The sequence below is a fragment of the Chaetodon trifascialis genome, chromosome 17 (genome assembly GCF_039877785.1).
Source record: "Chaetodon trifascialis isolate fChaTrf1 chromosome 17, fChaTrf1.hap1, whole genome shotgun sequence".
Lineage (NCBI taxonomy): Eukaryota > Metazoa > Chordata > Actinopteri > Chaetodontiformes > Chaetodontidae > Chaetodon > Chaetodon trifascialis.
In genome coordinates this window covers 7,623,275-7,642,288 of record NC_092072.1, presented here as the reverse complement: position 1 = coordinate 7,642,288, position 19,014 = coordinate 7,623,275, and the positions used below count along the sequence as shown (strand labels likewise).

The 19,014-nt window shown below is 44.9% G+C and overlaps 1 protein-coding gene across 8 annotated transcripts in view; it reads left to right on the top strand.

Moving 5' to 3' along the window:
• rbms3 (RNA binding motif, single stranded interacting protein) overlaps positions 1–19,014 on the top strand; it is a 273,477-nt gene that overhangs the window by 230,150 nt on the left and 24,313 nt on the right. For all 8 annotated transcript variants that reach the window (XM_070985477.1, XM_070985478.1, XM_070985479.1 and 5 more), the window contains 3 exons: positions 4,724–4,830; positions 11,619–11,662; positions 15,418–15,514. In XM_070985477.1, the coding sequence (XP_070841578.1) occupies positions 4,724–4,830; positions 11,619–11,662; positions 15,418–15,514 (248 nt within the window). The remainder of the gene's footprint in view (positions 1–4,723; positions 4,831–11,618; positions 11,663–15,417; positions 15,515–19,014) is intronic.

Here is a 19,014-nt window from a genome sequence, read left to right as displayed (position 1 = left end):
ATGGATTAGCATGTCAGAGACTCCCTACATAGCATTACTCTTGTTAAGTGTGCAATAGCTCATCGATCAGGCTTCTACCGCCCGCATCCAGGGCTCTTCCCTCCACTTCCCTTCCCGTAATCCATAATATCATCTCAGGCCTGCACTGGCTGGCGTGCTGCAGGAGCCCTCTATGTTAAAGTGTGAGCAAGGCCTGATCAATAGCTCTAGAGCATGTGTAGCAGATGCAGGGTGAGAAGCAAGGCCTTGTTGACATCCTCCTCCCTATACTAATCTCACACGCTCATCTATATAGTATGGATCGAAAGGAGGAAAACTGGACTGCGCCTGTCACTTCTGTCATCGCAGAGTCTCTCTCTCTCTCCTCTCCTTCTGTCACTGTCTCCCCGTGTCTTTTTGTCTCTCTATGACACCGTATCTGTCTTTCCATCTATCTCCCTCTCCCTTTCCTCTTTGTCTCGCTCTCCGCCGCGCTCCCCTCTCAGCGCCCGCTCCATTTATCAGGCCGTGTCATTGAGCCATGCGCGCCGTCCCTGTCAGCAAAACGGCTGGCAGACTGTCTTCATTTCCACGCTGAAGGATGCGAGGCCAGCGTGGCAGTTGTGAGAGCTATCGACTGGGATCCGTCAAAGCCTTCCCTGTAGGGAAGCTGCTGTCTTCCTGGTCGGCGGCCATCCTGATCTTGTCCGTTTTACCCTGAAAATGGCGACATGTGTGCTCCTCTGTAGCTTTGGTCCACGTCCCTTCTGGTTTTAGGTATTTCTATCATAACTACTTCCTGTTTTTCTTAATTTTTATCTATTTCTAGAACGCTGACCCTTGCTCCCTTTCTCGTCATGTGTCTGTCTCTGTCTCTCACTCCCTCCCACTCTTTTTCTCTCTTTCCCATAAGACACAGCTGCCTCAGCCTGGGCAGACAGGTCAAGCTGGCTGATGGGAATCAGACAGTTGTTGATCCAATTAGAGATCCCCGCGAGCAGCGTCAGAGCACAGCAGAATTACAATAAAATACTTTCCTCTTTCTTCCTTTTTCCTTATTCTCTGCAAACATGTCCTCGCAGTAAAACACAGCGAGCCATCCAACTGACTTTTCAGAGATGCTTAGCTCATGGAACTTCAAGCCAAGAACCTGGAGGATTCTTTAACCAAAGTTGTTATTGAGAAGTGGAAAGCTTCCTTTCACTGAAGCTTTTCAGAGTGACATATTTTGGTTCAAGTGGCTGAACAGTTCCCTCTGTTCACCCTCTTTAGGGCTTTGCACACACCGAGAGCAAAGCAAGGCCAACCCAGTTTGACTCCAAGCCCTTGTGAGAGGCCTCTTTTGTAACCGTCTTCATGGTGAAAAACTGTCTGTTTCACAGAGCAAAACCTTTTACCCGGCCCTTCTGCAGCTTGTGGACATTCCTGCATTGATTTCACCATTCAGACCAAACAGATGTACAGTCTAATTCTGAGCCGCGAATGAATGTATGACGTGCTGACATTGATGTATTATAATACATGTGCTGATTTGCATTCATGAATCAAGATGTTATTCAGCTGGCCTTGCGAGACCATCCAGAGCACGCAAGCTCTCTTTTGTCTACAGATAGCAGAAGAAAAAGGATTGGTGAGATCTGGTGTTCTCACTGCGCTGGCTGTTATTCTGCAGACAAAGGGCTGATTTCCCCCAGATGTCGGCCCCTAGGAAACATCAGTAACAGCAATAATTACTTATGCACACAGCGCTAATAAGTGAAACTTGCAAGCCTCAATTTAAATGGCTATTGTAATTGCACTGTCTCGTACAGAAGTATATCTGCGTGCACTTATTGGTTCAATTTACTGGGTGGTAATGTGTCTATTGATGAGCAGAAAGCCATGACTATCTCTTCAGAGCCAAATGCACAGTGTGGAGTATGATTGAGCCAAGGCTGTGATCAAATGAGGCTACCGGCACAGACATCTCACTCTCACTGATCTGTCTTAACGCTGCTCTCTTTGCTTTTGTGTACGTGTGTGTGCGCATAAGTGCAGTTGGTCTCAGTGTGCACAGACAAAGCACGCATGCATGTGGGTATGTCTGCGGTCACCCCTTGTTAACGTGTTTACCAGTTCCTACAGCAACCCACATAAAAAACAATTAGGAGTTCCCATGGAGCACCTTGTTAGCGGCAGTTGACCTCTGACCAAAAGCACTTTATGTCTTTTTCCCATGATTTAGGATCATTAAAGGGCAGCAAATTGGTTCATAACTGAAGTTTATTTTATTTTTTATTTTCTCCAAGCAGGCCCCCTACAGCACATACTCTGGAGCTGGAGCCAGTGTGAAATGTGTTGTACTTGGAGCCTGTGACCTAAAGGCGCAGCATCAGCAAGCCAGTATGTGCAGCCAGTGGCCTAGTTTATTCTGGGTTGTGCCAGTGATGACGGTGTGTGGTTAGAGATCTAAGAAAGGTTTTTTAGGCTGGCAGCAGTTTGTATTGTGTGTGCGTCCGTGCGTGTGCGTCTGTGGGTATTTCTGTGTGTTTTCGAGGGTTATAACAGAGAGATTTTAAGGACAGAACGAGGGGTGTGTGTATGTGTGTGTGTGTGTCAGGGCTACAGAGGGGTGAGTGTGATCACAGGGTGGGTGGGGTGGTGTGAGGCTGTTGATCTTGGGCTGGAGTCTTAAACAAATTGGCTAGTTCGCTGTGGGAACTGGGGATGTAGTCACAGGGGTAACGTCAGCGTGCTCTGTGTCAGATTCTCCAAATCTCTCCGATAGCTAATTATCTCCCAGAGTGCCAGAGGAGAGGTTTGGACAAGCTTTTTGTTGTTTTTCTTCTGCAGCGTCTCTCTCAACTCCCCATTCCCGGCAACATTCTCCAGGGCTGACTCTGAAAAGTTTGGTCCCCCAGTAAACCCTCAAGCCACATAAACACACTCACACACTTGGTTTTGCACGTGTTTGGCCCTATAGTGCCACCGCCCTCTGCTCATTTACATCATCAGATGCCTTCCTGTAACTATGAAGTAATTCAAACATGCAGCAGCGTTTACAGCCTCAACATGTCAGAAAGTAGAAATTAATAAATCGACATTCTAGCTAATTAACACCCAAATCGTTACTCTAAACTGGTAATCTTCCTCCTCAGAAGTTCACTTCAGGTTTTCTGTCACTGCCTTGTCAATCGTGACAGCATTTCTTTCCCTCCTGTCTTGTGATGCTGCATTATTATCAAGGCCCAGGCACCTCTAACATCTGGGAGCGGAGATTAAAGCGTCAACAATTCTCTCGGTGGGTGTCATCTCCGGCACAACGTGATGAAAGGTCCCGTTGCTCACCTCCTACACACAGCCCGTTCACTGGGTCGCCCCGTCGTCACGGGGCGGCTGTGTCACGAGCTGCCAGGCCAGTAATGCGAATGCGTTGACAGGGAAGCTGTCAGGTCCCTTAGAAAGCCACCAGGTGCAGGGCAGCAGTGGTTCAGTGTTTGGACAAGCTCACTGGCTCAGTGTGTACTGTACTGTTGCTGAACTGTACAACTTTCCAGGGAACGAGGTTTAGATTCTCACTCTTCGTCTGTTCCTCTTGTTTCTCCCTTGGTCACCCACCTGTTTCTCTTATCTGTTTCACCCTCGTTCCATTTTTTTGTGTCTTGTTTCTCTTTCTCTCGGCACTCCTGCGTTTCCTTTTTTTTGTCCAACTGTCTCCATTGCCCTCTCTCATCTGCACTGCTTCCAAAGAGATTCCAATCTTGCTGACGCGGACTGAAAAGGGGGACGGACACGGTTAAGACCCCCAGATCCACAGCCAAGAGAGCCACCTATTTCTCACGAGAAGGCTGAACTTTTTTTCCTTTCTCTGCTTCTTTTCCCTTTCTCTCTCGTCTTTCATTGAGCCTCTCTTTCGTCAGATTTTTTTCCCCCTCTCTCTCTCTCTCTCTCTCTCTCTCTCTCTCTCCAGTATCTCATCAGGGAGCCCTCTACCCGAATCCATTCTTGTCTCCTTTGGTGCTCACCTGCAGCTCAAGTGTGAGAAAGTGCCCTTTGAGCAGTTATCTTTATAGCAACATAGGTCATCACAACACTTTCATCAACCTTTTATTGGCAATTATGCACACAAAAGTCAGCTGATACAGAGGCAGCTTAGATGAGGTCGTAGCACAGAGGATTAATTGGATTAATAACAGTTATTTCATGCCATGTTTTCCTGCTGGTTGACGATAGAAATGGTTAGAGTGCCCCCAGTGTTCACTTGTTGAACAGCAGCATTAGTATCTAACACCACAGCACAGTGAGGTGCTTGCACTGATGGTTGCGGAGTGGAAAAAGGCATAAAATTTCAAATAAAAGAGAAGATGGCTGTTAAAGTAAAACACGGAGGGATAACGCGTCAGGAACAGGAACGCCTTTTAGAAATAAGCTCTGGCTGACAGAGCGGTCCTGAATTACCATCTCAGAGGTATTTACAAGAGCGATTACTCTGATTATTATTTCAACAATACCCTGCAATGCTCTTTCATGGGCTGCCAGGCTGGGCCGGGGGTAGGGAGGGCCTGCCAACATCGGCGGTCTGGGAATTTGTCTAGGAGCTCTGTAGGAAGGCAGAGAGGAGGCGGGGGAGGGAGGAGGGAGAGACAGAGATGTGATGGTCAAAGAGGAGAAGTGCGACACAGTCCAAAAGGGCTTCTCCCCTTCGGAGGGGTCACAGGATGTAGTCCTCCTAACATAATTTCGTCCTCTCTCCCTCTCTCCGCAGCTCCCACGGAGCCGTTGCTGTGCAAATTTGCCGACGGAGGGCAGAAGAAACGCCAGAGCCAGAGCAAGTACCCTCAGAACGGGAGGCCGTGGCACAGAGAAGGCGAGGTAAGATGTCACACCAATGCAGAGGCAGTCCTCCCTCAACGGGCTCCACGAGCATAAAGAGTCAGTTTACTCTGGCATTACTGACAAGCAGAACAAATCAGCGTTTTTCAGTGCAGATTGCACCACAGACTACATCTCTAGGAATTTATTTCTGCATGAGATAAGAGCAAACAATGCATCCAGATTCTCATCAGGCTGCCGCCACATCAAAAGTACCACAGGTAAAGCGATGGGATCACCTGTGCAAAAGATTTAGCAAAATTGACAAGAATATGAGTAAATAATCAACTATAGAAAGGTGGTGCAACACATCACAGCAGTATTGATATTAATCAAGATGAAAATCATAATTTACCATTATCCTGAGCTCCTGAGAAACTCCCATCTTTGTTCGTGATGGTCAAAGGGGCCAAAGTCATCGACCAGAAGTCAGTGGAAAGTGTTCAAATCCAGTACGAGGATTGCATGCATCTGTGACTGTTATCTGTCTTCCTTCCTTAATGCTGACATTGACAAATTCAGTGACTAACAACAGCAGTGTGCAAAATACATCTTCACATTTTAAGAAAATTCCCTGAGCACAGCATTTATTTCTTCAGAACTGATAACCAGGAGACCCACACATGGGCTCGACTCTTTCCATTCCAACACGGTGACGTTCCGAACAAGGCGTTTACCTCTGAAGTAATGGTATTTCTAATAGCGGGCCCCACCCTGCTCGCAAGGCCCCTTGAGAAGTCGGCTGCAACATCTGGCTTTATGTAAACCGCTGCTGCCTGTCATTTGTATTTACGCTAAGGTATGGAGCTGTTAAAAAAGAAAAGAAAAATACCCCAGATATCGATCAAACTGTCCTCGGATGTATAGGCGCTGTCACGTAAATTGCATCTCAGGCCAAACGCCTCACTGAACATGTATATTCCCGCCATACATCAGAATGCTGGGAAACCAGAAATTGGATACAGCTCTATGGAAACGTATTCATCAGCAACATGTGGAGACAAGGTTAAAGTCTCTTCATAGGCTACCAACCAGATATACTGGGAAGGACACACAGAGGGGGCAGATAGAGGGGCGCTTCAGACTGGACTATATGGAATACAGCGAACACACACACGCGCGCGCACACACACGTTCAGTGAGGCCGACAGTTGTGCTGAAACGGCAAGGTAGGGGAGACCAGCAGAGATGAAATGTTTGTCCTTCAGGAAACACATGCTCTCCCTCCATGTGTGTGTGTGTGTGTGTGTGTGTGTGTGTGTGTGTGTGTGTGTGTGTGTGTGTGTGTGTGTGTGTTGGGAAGGGGTTGGCAGAGTATTACTCTAGCCATATGTGTGTGTGTTTGTGTCTGTCCATCACATGTTCAGCAGCCCAAACACCTATAAGCCAGTGAAGCGTGTTTAACCTAAATCACATTGCTACACCTCCTCACAGGCCCACACATTGACAGGGTCAGCTCAGTTGACTTGAGGTAAAGTGAGATGACTGTGTGCGTGTGAGAGTGTGTGTGCACTTCATCTTGAAGGGTGTAATAAGAATCCTACACTGGCAAATTGGAGGAGACACCCCTTTTGTCCTTTTGCTGTATTTATTCCCCGCCTCTTTCCTCCTCTACGCTCTGCACACACTGTCTCTGACCTGAGCCTTGAACAGCTGCGTACTGTGTCACACTGATCCGACCTTCGCTAAAATATGCTTTTACACTACTAATTTGCCTTTCCAAATACATTTTGGAGGAAACCTTGCTGCCCGGATAACGCTGGTGTTGTGCAAGTTGAAACTGTTTTAAAAAAATTTGTGCGCGTCCCGGGGCTTTATGAATTTGCTTTATAAACGTAAGGAGACAAGAGGGAAAAGGAGAGAGACTGCAGGGAAATAACAGAAAGATCCAGAGCTTCTGCCGAGTTCAGTCAAAGGCTGATCTGAACATTAACACATGCACACTCTCAGACACGGTTGGTGTGTCCATTGCCAGCTACAGGTGACATCTGAAGCATTCATTTTGACTGTTTGGGGCAAATAAACGCAGATACAGGTGACAATTTGCTTTGCTTTCCGTCTGAACACACCTTTAAACTAAAGTTTTATTCTGTTGTCTCAATAAGAGAGAAATCCCTCCTCTGTGTCACCCCCCTCTCCTCCCCGCCATCACTCCGTCACACACGTTACGGCATGGCAACGTGACTGAGAGGCGTAACAGCTTGAGTTCAAGGCAGTGTGTGTGTGTGTGAATGCGTAAATCTGTAGCTCAACGCTGAATCTGCTCGAGCGTGTGGCCATTTATTTGTTTATATGTGTGTGTCTCTATGTGCTGTTGTTCTGCTACCCTTGAGGGAGCCAATGTGAGATTTAGACCTTCAGACTGAGGAACTAAATAATAATAATAACTAAATAAGTTCACAGAGAAATATTTGAATTAAGGGTTAGGATTTAAATTGAGGCTAGGTTTAGAATAAGCTCGGGTTGAGGACCTCAGCTCAGGTTTAACAAGAGAATAAGATCACAAGACATAAGTTAGTATTTTGGGAAGATCACCACACTCAAGACCCAACACAGATAATCAAAATCTCTCTGCATGCTTCAATTGCTTTTCCCTGTTGATTCATCGTCTTTTTTTTTTTCTTTTTTTTTTTCTGAATTGCTTTTCCCATGTGCACTCGTATTAAAAGCCACAGGTGTGCTCTATTTGATGTCATTTTGAGCTCTGGGATTTGTTCTTATCGGCTTTGTCTTCATGTACTTTTTATTGGACCTGCATGTGCAGAGCCGTATTATCTCAGATGTCTCTCAAGATATGAAAAAGGAAATACATAAATTAGATAAATAAATTTTAGGAATCTGAGATGCATCTGTCTTATCTGTTATACAGATCACCTGTTGAAGAAAAGAAAGAAGCAGTTGCAGAATAAGGTTAAGTTTAGGGTGAGATTTCTCTCTGCATGTAGCAGACCAATACACGCTGTAGACCTCCTTTAAACCTCCCATACAATCCGATCCGTTATCTGGACATTGACATCTGATTATACAGCAGGCCTTTGCATGCACACCTGCTATTAATAAGCATTGTCTCGATTCTACCCACAGTGTGATCAGACCACAATATGCAAATCTGGTAGGCAGACCTAGCAGACTGCTTATTGTCCTTTGCAGAGGAAGGGGTCATCTGTCGCTTTTTGCCTGGCTGGCTTGAGGGCGGAAAAAAGAAGCAGAGTTACGTGACCGTTCAACAGTTTGTTTGTTTTTTTTCTCACGGCTTACTTTACACCTGGAGATCTGATCGCAGCGGCGTATGGTCTGATGGTCTGATAGCGTTCAGATCGCAATGCATTCTGCATGTATTTGCACCCATAGGTTCAATAGAAAGAGCCTTATACCTTAAGTATAGTACTGCATGTGTGTGTGAGTCCTTTTTGGTCAGTTGTGTAGGCAGGGGCAGACAGGAGATAAGCATCACATGTTAGTCTGTTTATCAGAGCTGAGGCCAATCCTCACCTCGCTCCTGTGGCAGGCGGAGGAAGAGGAGCAGCAGCCCACACCATTCATGACTCCCTCTCTTTCTCCACGTCTCTCCAACTTCTCCCTCTCTCTTTCTCTATATTACAGCTTCCCCTCACTCCCTTCCCCTCTCTCTGCCTTTTTTCCCATCTTTCATGCGTTCTCTCCTTTTCGCCGTCTCTTTCTCTCCCACTTTGTCTCCTCTTCCCGGTGTTTGAAGTCTTCCCAGATCCCACAGCAACATATGGGGAGAGAGAGAGAGACGGAGTGACTCACTGAGACTAAGAGAAAGAACGAGAGAGCGAACACATTGCATGATCAGTCAGGAGTTACAAGGGGTTGAGTGCTGCAGGGTGGCTGGTGGTGAGGATTGAGAAATATATGACAGATTTTCTTGTAAACTACCCAAAGTGGGAGTCTAGAAAGTGCTGTCTCTCGCTGTCTCATGCTGACAAACATATTAGTCACTGCGTTTTTTTTCTGCCGCACACACACAGACGCACGCGCAGACACAAGCGCCATGGGTGCTCATTCTTTTCTCTCTCTCCCCTCTCACTTCCTCGCTCTCTTTCACCAACACACACTCCCACACACAAAAACTTTCAAAGTCACACTTCTCAAGCACCTACTCTAGGGGAATGAGTGTAGATGAAAAAAACATCCGGCTTTCCACTCTGTGTGAAAGCCTGACAGATGTCCGTGTGCGTGTGTGGCCACAAGGCGGGGAGAAAAAAAATAGAGAGGGAATCTGTGTATGGCAGGCAAAAATACAAGGAGGGAGTCGGTCAGTGTGTGTGTGTGTGTGTGTGTGTGAGTGTGTGTGTGAGAGGACACAGAGATGATGGCTCCTCTCCGTTTTCCTGTACAGCACAGGTGTCCTTACAGCTGCCTAATATAGGCTGTCCTCATCCGACCCTTTGTAAGATCTGTGTATTAAACACACGGATGCTTACGGTGAGCTGCGTTTACATTTGCATGAAAAATCCATCGTACCCAAGAGGGCAGATGAAAAGATATTAATGCAAGCTGGCTATTCATAACTTGAATGCTTATTTGACCACTGCTTTTTTTTGCAAGTTTGGATCCACCACATTTTGGCATTTTCCCATACCTACAGCAGGAGATGTTATTTTTTTAGTATGATTATAATCTGTGGGAAGAAATTTCCTATTAAATCATCATATTTATTGCATGAGATGCAGATGTTTCAACCTAATTTAGCATGCAAAATGAACACTCACGGCTACTCGCCCCAAACGATCTGTCTGTCCGTGGCAGCTCCTCTCAGGGCCAAGCTTTGTTCAGCGTTTTGCACAGTACATAGTCGAGGTTATTTCAGTCTTAAATCAAGCTCAGCCAAAAAAAAACATACACAAACTGTCTCTGTCTTTTCCTTTCTCCTTGTTGCGACAGAGCCAAAAGCTGACTGCATCAGTAATCAGTCATTGACCACGCAGGGTTCCCGGTCATGAGCTTCTCTGCTGTGGAATTCATCAGCACATGCAACCAAGGGCAGCACTTAGGGGAGTTATCAGCCTCACCAGACAGCTGGCCATGTCTGCCACTGCTATTAGCGTGCATGTGAACACGTACTCGCACACATGCGGGCAGGCATGCAGCGAGACTCTCTTGATCTCAGATTTAGTGTAAAGAGACTATACGAGTACACACACAGAGACCTTTGCAGAAGAGGACATACGTAAACACTGAAGGTGAAAACGCACAAATTAAGTAGATGTTTAAATAACGCAGGGGCTGATGAAAATCCTTTCATCTGCCCTTTACAGCGTTACATAAAATATCTGTGAAAGCCCTTTTTTAACTGCTTGTGTAAATACTGCAAATTGAACGTAAAGGCCTGCCGCCACTCACACATGCGTCCACACATCTCTGGTGCCTGCAAAGGCTTATTCATTCACTGGAGATTCTCTGTTTTTCTCACTCTCGTGGGTTTGGTCCAGACTCGCTGATCCCCCCCACCCCCCCACCCCCACTCGCTCCTCTGAGCCACTATTCCCTTAACAGTATAGCACAGTGTAGCAGCCCTCTGGAGGGACAAGGGCAAAAAAGTGGCGCAGAAAGACAGGAGGAGGGTAGATTAAGAGATGACGGGGGTGAGGGATGAGGAGAGAAGGGTAAGGAGAGAAAGGAAGAGAGCACAAGATGATGGAAAGGAGAGAGAGGAAGGGCAAGAAAAGGGAGTGTGTGTGCGTGTGTGTGTATGCTGATGAAATCTGCCGTCCTCAGCAGCCTCCCGTTAAAAGAAATCGGATTAGCTCTCCTCCGGGAGAGAACCTTCAGGAATGCAGATGACGGATTGTGGCACACAGGTTTCTCTCCTGGACTCTTAGACGGCCTCACACACACACTTCACACACACACGCGCACACACACACATCATCAGCAGACAAAGAACTGAGGTTTCCGCTCACTCGTTTTCTGTCCGGAGAGCATTTCTTCATTTCCTCTCATTCATAAAAACATGATCGTACGTGACCGAAATAGAAGAAGAGTCGTCCTCAATAACAATTCACTTTGTCCTATTGACTAAGCTTTTTCCCCACATTGGCTCTGTCACTTGTCAGTTTTTCCAATTTGAAACGACTTGATTTTGATTTGATTTGATTTATTTTGAACAAAAAGAATCAGGGTATAAATTACATTATTCCCCAAGTACAAGAAAGGGACAGCGAATTATCTTGGTGACATTGGTGCAGGAACATATCGACTGGTTTCCCAGAGAAAAACAGAACATACAGCACCATGTAGCACGCAGTCGAACGTGACAGTGACAGGATGCCGTCTGATGTCCAGTGTAAATATACCTTAACATTAAGAAGATATTGATCTTATCCGTCAAAGATCCTGTGAATGAAATGTCGTGACTGATAGCGTGCAGGGTTTCAGGTTCCTTCCCAGTTTTTGGTCGTACACATGATCATTAAGACTCAAAGAAGTAGTTCAACATTTTGGTTGATTTGCTTTAATGCAGAGACTTAGATGACAAGCTTAACACCACACATGTATGTACTCTAAATATGATGGTACAGTCAGCAGGCAGTTAGCCTAGCGTAGCAAAAAAACCTGAAGCAGAGAAACGGCAAAAAATGTCCCAAAATGTTGAACTATTGACTGACAGAATAAGATAAAGAGCAATAAGTCGTCTCATACTTTGTTTTCTGTAATGTCTTATCATTTTCCCTTGTTGCTTTTCAATTTAATTTAATATATTTCTCTCAGCTCTCTTAATTTGTGATTAATCTTACGTGTTCATTGTTTTTTTTCTCTTTCAGACTGGCATGGCGTTAACATACGATCCCGCTGCAATGCAGAATGGGTAAGAGCTTGACAGTCAATCCATCCTTGGCACCATCTAATACACTCACCTCTTGGCTCCTAGGACCCCAGTCAATAACACTGCCATACATAAAGATTAATGTAGTGTCTGCACTTTGTTACTGTTTGATTAAGGAAATCTATATGGACTTCAAATATCGGTTTTCATTGGTTGGGTCGGGTGAGATATGGCAGAGGGGAGCTGAGTGAGCTTGTGTGTGTTTACGTGTGTTTGGGTCTTCGTGTTTGTGTGTGTTCCTGAGTCTTTATGTCATGACTAAATGGTGCTGTGGAAATAAATGACCCGGCAGCGTGTTTTATTTTTCCCCACTGTACTGAGACAGGAAGGAGAGCACTGAGGCTCCCCTCTATCTCCCTCTGGCCTCAGTCATTCACAGGAAGCTCCTCATTCCCCGCTTCCTAAACCACTTATCCTCCAGTGACTCGGAGTCAATCTCAACCAAAAAACTGGATGAATAGCATCACTCATTACACACAGCCTGCAATGTAAAAGCCTGCTTTGCTGCAAATCCGCCAAATTATAATCCCACAGATATTTGTGTTAAGCAAAAGACCTTCTGAGAAAGGAATGATTAACTCTTAATATATTCGACCAGAAGTTCAGCCTAATGAACATATTCTTGAAATGGGAAATAGAGTGAATTAAGCAGCAAAGAATGTAAGAGTAGTCAACTTTGTTCAAGCCCTAATGCAATGTAGAAAATAAAAAACAGAGTGAACCAGCTAGCAGAGAATATTCAGTCAATTTAATTCATATGTTAATACAAAGTAGAAAATGAAAACGCTGTTGAGCTGAAGCTGCAAATGCAAAACAGATCTGCCGCTTCACGTTTTTCAGACTGCTTACTGGTACATCAAAATTCAGTGTAAATTGGGTTATCTATCTATCCATCCTTTTATTTTCTGCCGCTTATCTGAGCCGAGTCAAGTGGCAGCAGGCTAAGCAAGGTAGTCCAGGCGTCCCTCTCCCCACTAACATTGTCCAGCTTCTCCTGGGGGGATCCCGCTCAGATTCCATGTCCCCAGCTTCCCCTATTCAGCTTGAGGAATTCTTCAGGAGGTCTGAGTTAAAGACCTTGCAGACAGGGACCTCCACCAGATGTCCCCTGTATAGCTACACATTTGGGTTTTCCAGGTTTTTGACCTGTAGTCTGATCAGTTGACAGCTTCTCTTCACCAAAATGTCCAAGACATAAGACCGCATATCTGATGATATGACCGTTGAACATGCTGTCAATAACAAAGCACCACTCGGGTTCATCTTAGGCAGGTCATTCCTCCAATTCACCACACTCCAGGTTTCTCCATTGTTGCCCATGTGAGTGTTGAAGTGCCCAGGAGAGCTATTTATACCCTAAACGGTATTCCTTCCATCCCTCCCAGAGAGTCTGAGATGGCCAAATACTCCAAACTGCTGTTTGGTGCATAGGCACCAACAACAGTCAGAGGATTTTTCTCAGTAGTCGCATGGAGGCTCCAGCTTGTCTCCTGACCTGGTGCTATGCATAGAGGTGAGTCCAACTATATCTGGTTGGTACCAGTCCACCTCCCACACAGCTCTGGTTCCTTCCCAGCCAGAGACGTGTCATTCCACATCCCTCAAACCAGTCTGCAGTGCCAGGAGTCTGGAGGCCCGCTGACTATGCACTCAACCTTTTTTTGACTTTTTTATTTTGTGCATATAAATAAAAAAATCAAACAAAAGAGAAGAAATATAGCAATACCATAATGAACAATGCACAGGTGGGATGAAAGAACTCCTGAGGGCCTGTGAAAGGAATTCAAAATTTAGGAGTGGCTGCGAAGTGAATCAGAAAAGCTGTTCCATGTGACTGGACCTCTGTTGAAAACTGGACAAGGATAGCTCTGTAGAACTGACTGTACAGAAGATCAGCACATCTGGTGTGATAACAGCGGATCTGAGACATGGTTACAAAGAACTGTGAAAGGAAACAGCAGTGAATTCTGGAGTATATTCATATCGACATGTTGAACAACTCCAGGGTTTGAAATAAAGAGGCAGCATGCCATACAGGTAGAATGCTCAAAGATACTCTCATAGTAGCTTCTTATCCATTAAATATTTGACTAATCTGTTTTGCAACAAAGTATTTTGGAGAAACTTGGTAGTAAAAATACTGGTCCATAAAGGAACTTCATTTTAAGCTCATCATTACCAGCACCTGTTAATTTACCGTCTATCCCTGCAGGCCGTCGACCCACGGGGCAAAGAGGATCAGTGAATTTAAAATATTGCAAATTACGCATATATAATGCATATATATGCTATTGTGGGACTGAATTTACATTTTCCAGTTTGCATTGACATTTGAATTTAACTGTATGCCTTCTTAGGAGAGAGACAAATGTCTGAAAACACATCAGCATCTCATGAGTAACACATGAAGAGTGTTTCAGTGTTGTGTTTTTGTCCCTTGTGTTTTTTTTTGACATTGGTTTCACTTCCTCTTTGTTTGGGGTCTCACATGCTATATGTAAGCATGATAATTAATGATAATCTGTGTTTCTTCAAATGTATTTATTCTTTTCTTCTGACCTTATTAAAACCCAACACTTGGAAAATGATTGAAGTGGTAGTGCTTACCCTTGGCACAAACTCAGCTTTTACATTGAATGAAGGTTACAAAATCTATAATAAAGCATTGTTATTCCATGTTTTATAAGTCATATGGACTATGCACAAATACATATTTCTTGTGTTTGCCATAAAGAAGCCTACAATATAGTAACGTTACTCGTTATGTCCGAGGTCCCAAAATGGAGGTAAATTCATTTGCTATAGCAACCATCTGAAATTTGTCATCAGTTCAGAAGTTTATATGCAGTTCTTATAAAATGTGGAGAAGTCATGAAGTTTCAGTGGATCTAGGGTCTCCAGGACTCAAAGCAGAACATCAGAGTTGAAATATAATGTAATACACAACATGAAGGGTTGATGCAGCATCTTGAAATGAAATGCAGTCGTCAAACCTGGTGAAGAAGTTGTCCAGTAATATGATCTTCAGCTCAGGTGAGAAGCTATTGGACGATCCATTTAGCCTCCCAGGGGATCACTGCGACATTCGGTTGCTATAAACCTTCAGCAATGAGATAAAGTGGTATAGTTGACCACCGTGCTTCTCTGAAGCTCATGTCAAACCGCAGCTTCTTGAAATGCATTGAGTTTTCTCCAGCTTCGGCATGCAAGCGTGCCACTTAAGCCAGCCGGCCAGCCAACCCACTGTAGCCTTAAAACTAGAATACACGTTGGGAAAAAAAATTAAAAATACAGGCAACCTCCTACTTTATACGATGACAAAGCTCAATTTGATGTGATAAAACCCGACTTTTCAATTGAGAACGCTATAAGCCACTTCATGAAACTTTTATGCGGTGTTGGAAATACAATATATGACCAAGTGTTTGCTCTGAACAAGCTACAGGATAAATCCACAGTGTGTCTGCGCGTGTGTCTGTGTGTGTGTTCTAGTTTCTCTGTTATATAGACAGAAACCTTTGTGCAGACAAAGATCTCTCACTTAATACCCCGTTTTTGTATTAAGGTAACAGAGTTTCTTATTTACATTATGTTCTGTATGCTTAATATGAATTTGACAAGTTAATTCTGCTGTCGTCTCTCTGTTCTCTCCACCTTCCACTACTCTTTACCTCTTCTCCACACCTCCTTCCCCTCTTTCTCCCCCTGCCTCTTCCTCCATCTCTGTCCCTTCTCAGGTTCTACTCCTCGCCTTACAGCATCGCCACCAACCGCATGATTGCACAGACCTCCATCACGCCCTTCATCGCTGCTTCCCCCGTTTCCACATATCAGGTGGGCCATAATGCGCTGCATTATGGGTAGATTGCTGTCTGTGTATGTGTAACAGGAGGGTTCGCTCTGTATGGGGGGATTGGAGAGAGGGGGTGGGCTGCAAAACAGCGTGAGGTTCTCTCCTCTTCTCTCATCGTTTCTTCGCAGCTCCAGCTGTGCTCGATGACATCTGTTTCGTAGGCGGCAAACACAACAGGCATCAGAAAACAAGCAACAGAAAAAAAGGGATTTAAAAAAAGGCTGACAGGATAGAAAAAAATAAAATCACCCATCAAGAATGAAGAGTGTCTGGGAAAAACAAACACTTTCCTCCCTCCCAGTTTGCTGCCCTTTCTTGTGCTCCCTCGGCTGCTAATGCGATGAAGGCATTTTTTTGTTTGTTTGTTGTTGTTGTTTTTTTGCTAACTTCCCTACAATCACTTCCTCTCCCAAAGTGAATTTCCACATTCCTCACGGCTGTGATCTGTGGAGTAATGAAACAGAACTGAACAGTAACGTGAAAATTGGCTGTGTGAGATGTCACGCCGCTCCCCGTCGCCGCACATTTCACGCAGCAGCTTTCGCCGAATCCAAACATCAAGAGGCACTGCCGCCGTGCCCTCTCGCTCAGACGCTATCGTTTAACATCGACTCTGTTTGGTATGCAGAGACAGACAGACGAGGATAGTGAGCAAGAGAAAGGAGATGAAGGATAGATGGGAAAATAGAAGGGACAGATGGAGAGAAAGACAACTGGGGAGAGGAGGGAGGATCGCAGGGGTGGTGGTGATAGCTCAGGTGGAGGGATGGGGGGCGGAGGAGGGGTGTTGCTGAAGGTTGCTGTGCCCGTCTTTGAGGCACGCTTGATTAAAACTCTGGTCCAGTACCTGCGGTGGAGGGGCAGGGGGAAGAGGAGGAGGGAGAAAAGTGGGCCAGGGCGCGTCTCTAATCCGCTCTCGGAAGGCTTCCCAAATTGATTTATCAAAAACAATGGCCAGGCTTTTGAGGAATATTAATCCTCACAGTTTCAATATCGGGCAGCTCTGCCACCGCTTCCTGTAATATTGCCCTTCAGCCAGTCACGGCAGGAAGGTGAGTCCTTCATCTTCAGTTCAAGTACAAAGAGACAGAGGGAAAAGAAAAGAGAAGACAAGCCAGGCAGGCATATAGGCCAGACAAAAGGAAATCACTTCCTTTTATAAGAGAAACTATCGCCTTTGCAATGGAAATCTCAAGGTGCATAGAAATGACCGTATATGCCTTTCCTCCTTTTATGTTTATGTTAAGTGGATATTTTTTGAGCCACTAGTTTGATGGCATTGATTTATCAAATCTGCAAATGACCCGTGCCAACAGCAGTGTTCTGGTATTCTTTTAAGCTTGGCTCCGGTGAGCCTGAACGATGATTGGCTTTGTTTCCTGGAAAAACAGCTTTGATGATCCACATGACAGGAGCCAGTCCAGGCCAGATCACTACCAAGATCTCAGCTAGTGCCGCCAGCCAGCCGCAGCCTGGTTTACATCACTGGCTCTACAGACTGGCTCACGGGCTGACTAAATATGTGACTGGCTGGTTGGATGTGTGGCTGTCTGGCTCGCTAACCAGCTAACTGGCTGGCTGTTTGGCTTTATGTGTGACTGGTTCGATGGGTGGCCAACTGGCTGACTGTGTAGCTGAAAGACTGACTGTCTTTTTGGCTTCCTGGCTGACAGGCTGTTTTTAAGTGGGAACACAAGCGGTGAAGTTCAGCCAGAGGTGGAGACCTTCTTAGATCATGAACATTATGCTGTTTACCACACCGAACCTAATTTTGAATAACTGCACCTTTCTAACTGTTGTAATAAGAGCTGTTTGTATGACGTCAGTGAAGTCCAAATGAAGTCCTCACAAGTGAGGTCTTTCACATCTCTGAATGCAGAGTACTGCATTTTAGCATTTTGCATGCAAAGCTGTCTTGATTGCACTTTCTTACATAACTGATAAGTGATCTGGCTTTCTGGTTTATTTTTGTATTGTCCTGGAATTACAGGTCATACCTTGAGACTTGAAGATTTTGAGTCTTACCTCGAGCCTTAACAAAGACCGGTCCCAATCAAGTCTCATCTGTATTATTCTAACCTAAAGGTGCTTACAGCAGCCGCGTATCCTCGCTCTTCTTATAACTGTGCTTTGCCACGCTCCTCAATGTCCCATACAGACGCTAAAGTGTACCTTAGCGACGTACTAGCTAACAACTATGAGACGCTCATAGTAAGATGGTGTAGTTTAAAGGGCAAAAAAGTCCACTAATGGAGCATGGTTGGTGTGGATGGATGGGTCAAACAAATAGATGCTTTTCATCCAGGAGACCAGAGTTTGTGTCCTGTGAGAAACCAGAAGTGAATGATGTTTTTCCCTTTGTTGTCCAAGCAGTAGTTGTAGTAGTAGTTTTGGTGCCTAAACATCATCAACTGAAACCACAATTTCACCACATTTAACCTCGCGTTAGAAAGACTTTCTGGCAGGAAGACTTTGTGCGTCGTTGGGATGAGAATGTGTTGAAGTTGCTCTGGGAATATAATATTGCTGCAGATGAGTACATTGGAGTCAGCTCAGACGCTCAAAACTACCACAAAGGGGCATGACAAAGCGCTGGTATTTGACACTCTTGGAATGAGAACAGGTTTCTTATAGACTGTGTGATAACAAAAATCTGAAAAGTTCAATGCATGGCTTACAAGACTTTCACCCCAAAAGTTCAAGTTCATCATTGCACAAGGCCGTCATTTCCAGCATTTCCTGTGTTCTGATTCGCTGGCTTGCAAACACGGGTTGCAGCTGTAGTCACATGGCGGGATTTTGGTTCTAAATTTCTGATTATCTCATCTTTGGTCACCAGAGCTAAAAATCTAAACCGCCATGTTTAGTGACAGCCAAAGATTTCACCACATTTCTTTCACAATGATCAGTTTTCATGGGGAGCAGTTCGTGGTAGACATGTGACGGAGCCTTAAGTCTGACAAGAATGTAAGTCTCAAGTCTCAATGCTACAGCTCTGCTCTCTATTAAGGAGATCACATGATGGTCATGGAGTGTCTGAGATAGAAAATGCTGAAGATGAGTGATTAGAGATAAGCTTTGTCTGTGTCTATCTTCTGTCCCATTCAGCTGGGGAGAACAAATACTGCCATGTATAAACAATGAGACTTGGCTTCACGTTATAGAATATCAAGCTTGTTTAGGTGTGGATCCAAACACGCATTTGGGTTGGCTCAGAGGATTGATTGCTCTTATAGCAGATTATTCCATGTTTGTCTTTGTTTAATCTAATCATTTTACCAGGATCAGTGGCCAGCCTGTGTGTTTGTCTGCTACAAGCTGTCTAATTCCTCTCTCCAGCACATCTAAAAGCTGTTTGTTCCTCAATTCCCCCACTCTCTTGATCATTGTCTCTGTCACTGTTTCACCATGTCTTTCACTTTATCATCCACATTTGTAAATATGCATGTCTGTATGTTTTCCTCTGGTAATGGCTTGGCAT